This window comes from Plasmodium reichenowi, chromosome 14 (assembly GCF_001601855.1).
Source record: "Plasmodium reichenowi strain SY57 chromosome 14, whole genome shotgun sequence".
Taxonomy (NCBI): domain Eukaryota; phylum Apicomplexa; class Aconoidasida; order Haemosporida; family Plasmodiidae; genus Plasmodium; species Plasmodium reichenowi.
The window spans coordinates 1,572,906-1,581,525 of record NC_033659.1 but is presented as its reverse complement, the minus strand read 5'-3'; the positions used below and the strand labels follow the sequence as shown (position 1 = coordinate 1,581,525).

The 8,620-nt window shown below is 15.3% G+C and overlaps 3 protein-coding genes across 3 annotated transcripts; 2 read left to right on the top strand and 1 right to left on the bottom strand.

The window, feature by feature from the left end:
- Positions 1–1,303: 1,303 nt before the first annotated feature.
- PRSY57_1439100 (vesicle-associated membrane protein, putative) lies at positions 1,304–2,277 on the bottom strand (the record flags this gene model as incomplete). The annotated part of the gene is made up of 2 exons (XM_020115327.1): positions 1,304–1,530; positions 1,779–2,277. The coding sequence occupies 2 exons, from the start codon at positions 2,275–2,277 to the stop codon at positions 1,304–1,306; spliced, it is 726 nt and encodes a 241-aa protein (XP_019969984.1).
- A 2,706-nt stretch (positions 2,278–4,983) lies between these two features.
- Positions 4,984–6,727, top strand: PRSY57_1439000 (leucine carboxyl methyltransferase, putative; the record flags this gene model as incomplete). Its single annotated transcript, XM_012909987.1, has 6 exons — positions 4,984–5,051; positions 5,163–5,251; positions 5,441–5,505; positions 5,607–5,669; positions 5,799–6,155; positions 6,386–6,727. The coding sequence occupies 6 exons, from the start codon at positions 4,984–4,986 to the stop codon at positions 6,725–6,727; spliced, it is 984 nt and encodes a 327-aa protein (XP_012765441.1).
- An 801-nt stretch (positions 6,728–7,528) lies between these two features.
- Positions 7,529–8,071, top strand: PRSY57_1438900 (hypothetical protein; the record flags this gene model as incomplete). The annotated part of the gene is made up of 1 exon (XM_012909986.1): positions 7,529–8,071. The coding sequence occupies one exon, from the start codon at positions 7,529–7,531 to the stop codon at positions 8,069–8,071; it is 543 nt and encodes a 180-aa protein (XP_012765440.1).
- Between the last annotated feature and the right edge of the window lie 549 nt (positions 8,072–8,620).

The following is an 8,620-nucleotide window of genomic DNA, read 5'->3' as shown; positions in this document are numbered from 1 at the left end:
TATATTTTTTTATTTATTTAATTTAATAAATTTTTTTTTAAAAAACTTTTTAAACTTTATTTTAATATTTTTGGATCTTTTAAAAAAAAAAAAAAAAGTGAAAAAAAAAAAAAAAAAACATTTATATAAAAAAAAAGAGAAAAAAAAAAAAAAAAAAAAAAAAAACATATAAATATTGTTATTTTCAACATTATAAAAAATACATGTAAAAAAAACATTTTCTTTATTAAAAAAAAAATGTAGAAAAGCATATCTACACTTACAAAATACTGCCTATATATAGCTTTTTACATTTTTTTTTTTTTTTTTAAGCAAAAAAAAAAATTTTATATTCTATCCTTATTTTATATATTTAAAATAAAATAATAATTAAATATATATATTTATAGAATAATTAAAAAAAAAAATATGAGAATGCAAAAGATTATATTTAAATTAATAATATGCAAAATAAGGGGGTGGAAAAAAAGAAAAATTAAATTATAAATAAATTGGTGTGTACATATATAATAGCATATGCTATTATAATTTAAAAAAAAAAAAAAAAAGAAAATGAGGAAAATAAAATGTATAACATTATATATATATATATATATATATATATATATATATATATTTATATATATATAAAATATTAATATAAAAAAAGGAAATGTCAAAAAAAAAAAAAAAAAAAAAAAGAGAAAAAATACACATATTACACAATATATCATTTTCTTCAATTTTAAATATTGATAACATATTTCATATATATATTATATATTTTTTATTACTTGTTTATGAATTATTTAAACATATTAAAAAGTAGTGAAGAGAAAAATAAAAAAAATTATTAAAAACTAAATACAATATAGATAAAGAATGTATTTATATACATATAAATAAATAAATATATATATATATATATAAATTTCCTTGTTTTTGCTTTTAATACTGTTCAATAGGTATAATTGTACTTAATAATATATTGTTGGATATTAATATTTATTTAATAATACTGGTGTAATGTTAATATTCCTTTGTATACATAGAAATATATATATATATATATATATAAATATGTGTTTTCTTCTCTCTTTTTTTTTTTTTTTTTTTTTTTTTTTTTTTTTTTTTTTTTTTTTTTTGGTTTTTTTTTTATTAATCATTTTTATAATTTATCATATATTTCATTTTATAATATAGAATTTCTTTCATTTTATAACTTATCGAATTTAGGATTTTATAATTTATTGATTCTTGATTTTTTCCTTACACAAAAATGTAAACATATATATTAATATATTTTCTTTGTATAACTTTGAAATTACCAGTAACCCATATATTTTGTTATTATAGCTAACATTACAATTATAATAGGAATTAATTTATTATCTATTAGGAATTTATTAGAATTACTATTATATGCTTTTAATTGGTTTTTTAAACTCTCGTTTTCTTTTTCTAAGGCTGCTTTTTGTTTATCAACAAAAACGCAATAATTTAAAAGTTCATGATATTTCCTTTGCATACCCGGTAGACCTCCTTTTAAACCTTAACAAAAAAAAAAAAAAAAAAAATATATATATATATATATAAAATAAATAAATATATATATTCACATATATATATATATATATATATATATATATAACATTTTGTCTTGAACACTTGTAGAGGACACACACATATTATACATATAAGAAAAAGATATATGTGACAATTCATCATATAAAATTTACACATATATTACAATATTAATATATACTATTAGATATAAATTTCTTTGTAATTTTGTTTACCATCTGCTAAATTTGGGTCATCTTGATTTATATTATTATTATCGACGTAACCCATATTGTGTATATTTTTGTTATTCATTTCTGAGAGAGGTACATTATTTGAGGGTATGTAAGAATGATTTAATTTACTATTATTTTCATCGTTTAGAACTACAATAAGTTTATGATCTTGTATTTCATTTTTATTAACTGTTATCCAAAATTGTTTATCTACTGTAGTATTATCATCAACATTTAAACACTGTACCTGAAATTTATCGTTTGATATATTATCTTTGTCTGACAAGGGTTGTAATATAATTTGTATTTCTATTGTTTCTCTTACACTTATTAAGCCAAATGATGGTCTTACTAAATAATTATTAGGAGCGGTCGTTTTTATTTTAAAAGCTACTTTTTTATCACTTACATTTTCTAATTTAACAACTTGAGTTACTGCTTGAAAATGAACAAGAGGAAATTCTATATTTTTTTCAGGTGTTACTCTTAAAAGTTTCATTTTTATAATTTTTTTATATATATAAATATATATATATTGTATTTTTTTTTTTTATTTAATTAAATAATAATCCTTTTGATATATAATATTTATAGTTGTATATTTTCCCTTTTGGTAATCCTTATATGTTTATATATAACTTATATTTAACTTACTATTCTCCTTAATTATTTATTTAATCCTTTTTCTTCTTTTTTTTTTTTGAGAAAAATTTAGGAAACTTTTTTCTTTCTTTTTTTCCCTTTTTATCTCCTTTTTAAAATAATTCAATGTTGATCAATGATATTAAAAAAAAAAAAAAAAAAATATATATATATATATATAATAAAATATAAGATATAATAATATATGCCTCATAAAAATACTATCTTTTTATTAAAAAAACATTAAACACATTGTTTATATATTATATACATATAAAATATATATATACTTATTTTTTATTTATATTTATTTATATAACATAAAGTAAAAATTATATAAAATTAACTAAATAATAAAAGTTTATCATATATATTATTATTATTACTATTATTATATATATATATATATATATATATATATTATATATATAAGAAAAATATATAAATATATAAAATATTATTAATATTATATATTATTATTAATTTTTTTTTTTTTTTTTTTTCCCTTTTTTTTTCTTTTTTTCCTTCAAAAAAACAATTTTAATAAAACAAAAAATATTTTAAATATAATAAAAAAAAAAAAAAATTAAAGGATTATAAAAAGAAAATATATATTAAATATATATATTATAAGTGAAATAAATATAAAAAAAAAAAAAAGAAAAAAAAATTAATAAATAAAATTATTATACATATGTATTATATTTTGTATATATAAATATATATATATATAATGATATATTTTTTTTATACATATAAATAAAATTATTTCACTACTAATTTTGTTAAAAATTAAGGAAAAATAATATGTAATACATTAATATTAAAAAATACTAATGTATAAAATTAAATATATGTATGTATATTATGTATATATATATAAATATATATATATATATTATATATATATATAATATATATGTATATATATAATACAATTAATATTTCTTATAAATAAATGGAAATTGCTTTATGAATTAAATAATATACATATATAATATATTATTATATATATATTTTATATATATGTATTTTCATATATACATAATATATTTTGTATTCGTAGTTTATTATATATATAATATGATAATAAATATTTTTATACAAAATTTTAAATTAAACAAATAATATTATATTGTATACATATTAAAAATAAGTAAAAAATTTAAAAAGAATAAATCAAATATATAAATAAAAATATAAATGTATATATAAAAAAATATACTTACATAATATCATATATATATATATATATATATATATATGTATATATATATTTTCATTTCTAATTATATACTTTAATAAAAAAATTAAATAGTTGTATAATAAAATTTAACCCACTTTTTTTTTATTATAATATATATATATATATATATATATATATATATATATTAATATTTTTGTTATAATATAAAAATGTATTCCTTTTCTATGATGTGCTTTTTGATTTTTTTTTGTTTTTTCTTTTTCTAGTTCAAGTTTTAAACGTGTATTCAACAATGTGAAATAATATAAAATATATAAGAACCAAATTTTTTATTATTTTCCAGAAATATATAAGATACAAATATAATTTCTTAAAAAATATTGTTTTATATTATTTCAAAAATTTTATAAGAATAAAGAAAAAACAAATTTCCTTATGTTATTTTTTGGTTTATTAAAAATAGAAAAATTTGCAATACCTTTCTTTTTTCCTTATATATATAAGAATAAATAAAAATATAAAAATTAAACATAAATTTGATAATTTATTCTTTCCATGTATATAATGAATAATATTTAACTTCCTATTACTGCTTATTTATATATTTATTAAATAAGGGAAAATTAAATAAATTAAAAGTAAAAATAAAAATAAATAAGACTCAGTGTATCTTTTATATATTATATTATCTCCTCAGACTTTACAACACACGTGATTCTTAAAAATGATGCACTTTATATATATTTAAATAACTTGATAAATATTTTAATATATATATATATAAGACAAACCAGTAAATAATAGATACGAAAAATTATATCTTAAAACTAATATATAATAGATGTATATTAATAAATTTATATAAATATTTCAAATAATAATTATAAAAATTAATAAAAGTGTACTTTAGAAAAAATAATAAATGAAATATATAAATATATATATATATTTTTTATGTTACACTAACGTATACATATAGAATAGAACAAAATATAATTTAAAAAAAAAAAAAATATATATATATTACTTTATATAAACCTTTTTTTTTATAAAAAGCGCATTTTATGATTTTACAAATTTATTCCTATACTTTTTTTTTATTTATTTTATAAGTAAATCTTCTCATCTTTTCAACAATTATTTTACAAAAAAGAGGAAAATTAATGTATTTTAAGAGCATATTATATCAAAATATATATATCATACATATAAATATAAATAAATAAATATATATATATATATTTATTTATATGATTCTATCTAAAATTGTGTAATAATTGACAAATATTCATATTATATGTATATATATATATATATATATATATATATATATATATTTGTATTTTATAAAAAATTATGAATTCATCTAAATCCTCAAAACATAATGTTCAGAATACAACGTACGAGGCGGCAAGCAGTAAATTGTTACATTAATAAGAAAAAATTAATAAAATAATAACACATAATATAAAGAAAAATGATTATATTAAATATATATCGCTATATTTGTATGTATATTTTTTTTCAATTTTTAGATCTGCCGTTAAATTAGGATATTACGATGATCCATTTTTAAAACATTTTGTAAAAAGGATAGAGACAAGAAGTCCTTTAATAAATAGAGGTAAATAAAAGAAAAGAACTATTATTTTATATTTGCTTTTATAAATATCTAAGTAATTTATGAAAAATAAATTGAAAGATATATGGGAACATTTATGCACATTATATATATATATATATATATATATATATATATATATATATATATATATATATATTTATATTTTTTTTTTTTTTTTTTTGAAAAAAGGTTATTATGCCAGGGTAGCTGCTCTAAGATTGTACATTGAACTATTTTTTAAATCCATAGATAATGTATGTATAAAAAGAATTAATAAAAATATTAATTTATTAAATAATTTATCATTATAACAATAAAAATGTTTATTATTCCATGTATTATTTATATTTTATAGAAACAAAGCATTCAAATTGTTAACATCGGTTCTGGTTTGGATACTACCTTTTTTTGGATAAATGTATATAAATAAAAAAAATAATAGTTTCCCGTTTTGTGAACATATCTTATATAATATTAATAAGAAGAATATATATATATATATATATATATATATTTTTTGTTGTTCATATATTTTTTTTCCTTGTAGCAAAAATATCAGAACGTAAAATACTATGAAATCGATTTTTACGATTTATTAAAAGAGAAGACAGATATAATTAAGAAATATACAGAGATGAAAAATTTTTTGAAGTATGAAAAAGATAATGAAGAAAAAGATGAAGATCTTATTAATTGCTTAAATTATAAAATGGTTCCACTTGACTTAAACGATTCATCATCCTTTGAAAAAATATTATTATCATATAATTTTGATTTTAATAAACCTACCATATTTATATGTGAATGTGTTCTTATATATTTAGAAACAGAAAGTAGTGATAATTTAATAAAAAAGTTGAGTGAACTTATGAAAAATACATCATGTATAATTGTATATGAGCAGGTAACATATGATGATAAATATTTATCCTTTATGTATAATTTTCTGTTTATATTATATTATATTATATTACATATATATATATATATATATATATATATATATATATATATGTTTATTTATTTATTTATATTTATTATATTATCTAATATATATATATTTTTTATTTTTTTATTTTTATTTTTTTATTTTTTATTTTTTATTTTTTATTTTTTTTTTTTTTTTTTGGTTAGGTAAACCCTAATACAGCCTTTGGAAAAGTTATGATAGACAATTTTAGTCATAGAGGTATAAATTTGAAAAGCATTTATAAATATTACAATTTACAAACACAATTAGAAAGATATAAATCTTTAGGTTGGGTTAATGTATATATAAATGATATGAATGAAATATATGATTACCATATAAATATGGAAGAAAAAAAGAAAATTGAACTTATCGAAATGTTTGATGAATTCGAAGAATGGAGATTATTACAAAATCATTATTTTATATTGGTAGCCTTTAATTGTTATAATAATATAAACTTAGAAGAATTAAAACAATTTTTGACATGTCAAAAGGAAAAATAATATACACATTTATAATTATTATACATATTATATGGTAAACATTTTAATGTTTTTGTACAATATTATCAAAATATATATATATATATATATATATATATATTGCATATTTATTTCTTATTTTCTATTTTATTTTCACTCATTTTTAATTTGTAAGTATTATTTAATGCTTATTTAATTTTCTTTTTTGTTAAAAGTGGAAATTCAATTTATATTATACTTCAAACTAAAAAAAAATTATGTATATTTTATTAATAATAACTTTTGCTTTATAACATTGAGTACACATAAAATATATATATATATATATATATATATATATATATATATATTATAAAGATATTTTATATGTAAAAATATAAATAAAATAATAAAAATGATCACGGTTTCATTATTTTCCATATATGAAGAAAAAAATAAAAGAAAAAAATTTCCATTCATAATGCAGTTTGCATATCCTGTAAAAAAAAAAAAAAAAAAAAAAAAAAAAAAAAAGTATACATATATAATATTTTCAAATATGATAATTAATATATAATTATATTTTATTAATATGACAATTATGGGAAAAAATGATGTGTAAACTTGAAAGGTAAAATATATATAAAAAAAAATATATATAAAATAATAATAATAAAAATATATATATAAAATATATATTAAGTCATTAATTTTTTTTATTTTTTTCTTTATACAGCTATCATCCATAATTTATATTAAAAATAAAAAAAAGAAAAGAAATTATAACACATTAAATATATATATATATATTATATTTATATATATTTCTTTATATATACAAAGATGCTCATATTTCAGAACGCACAACATTATTTTAATTTTTTTCGCAACTTTAACGGTTGCTATACGGATAATAAATTACTGAAATTTTTTTTCAAAAAGAGTTATAACAATTGGTTTAATGACCCAAGTCAATATAATTATTATTTTATATCCTACTATGCTGTAGCTCTTTCTATGTGTATTATGTTACGTAACTTATTATTTAATCCTGATGTACATTTTAGAAGACAAGATAAAAGAAGAAATATAATTGATAGATATCAACACCATGCATATTCACTTCCATATTTTAATCACTGGTTAAGAAATTTTAGTCAATCATTTAAAAGTTCTCTTATTGATAATGAACCAGATTATCAAGATGTAGACCCTTGGTCTTTCCGACCTAACCGAATTCAATTTTATGGAAGATTCCCATTTTTTTTTGAAATACCAAAGTATCATATTGATGATCCAACATTTGACAAAAACTCATATAAGTATATGCAAAATTATTACGAAGAAATTGGATATGTACAAAAACCAGAAACCATGCGAGTTTAATGAGAAAAGAAAAGAAAAATTATTCTATTTATTATAATCGATAATTGGACACAATATATTCATATTTTTGTTTAAGTGTTTATTTAATGCTTATAGCTTTACACAAACTAATTATACAAAGTCAAACCTTAAATATATATAAACATATATATATATATATATATATATATATATGTATGTATGTATGTATGTATTCCTATTAATTAAATATATAAAAAATTTATATCTTTATAATATCAAATTTAATTTTTTTTTTTTCTTTATTTTACAGTATACATTTTTATGTTTTATATTTTATATTTTTTTCAGAATTAAAAATAAACAAATATTTAAAAACACAAATAAGGAAATATTATATATATTAATGTGTTCCAATACAATTATGCTCTTTTGACATATAACATGAACACTAATATGGGTTATTAATCCATTCTTTTGATAATATATAATGATGTTGAGAAAAATGAGTTCCATGTTCGTAAAAACAAAAAAAAAAAAAAAAAAAAAAAAAAAAAAAAAAAAAAAAAAAAAAAAAAAATAAAAAAAAAA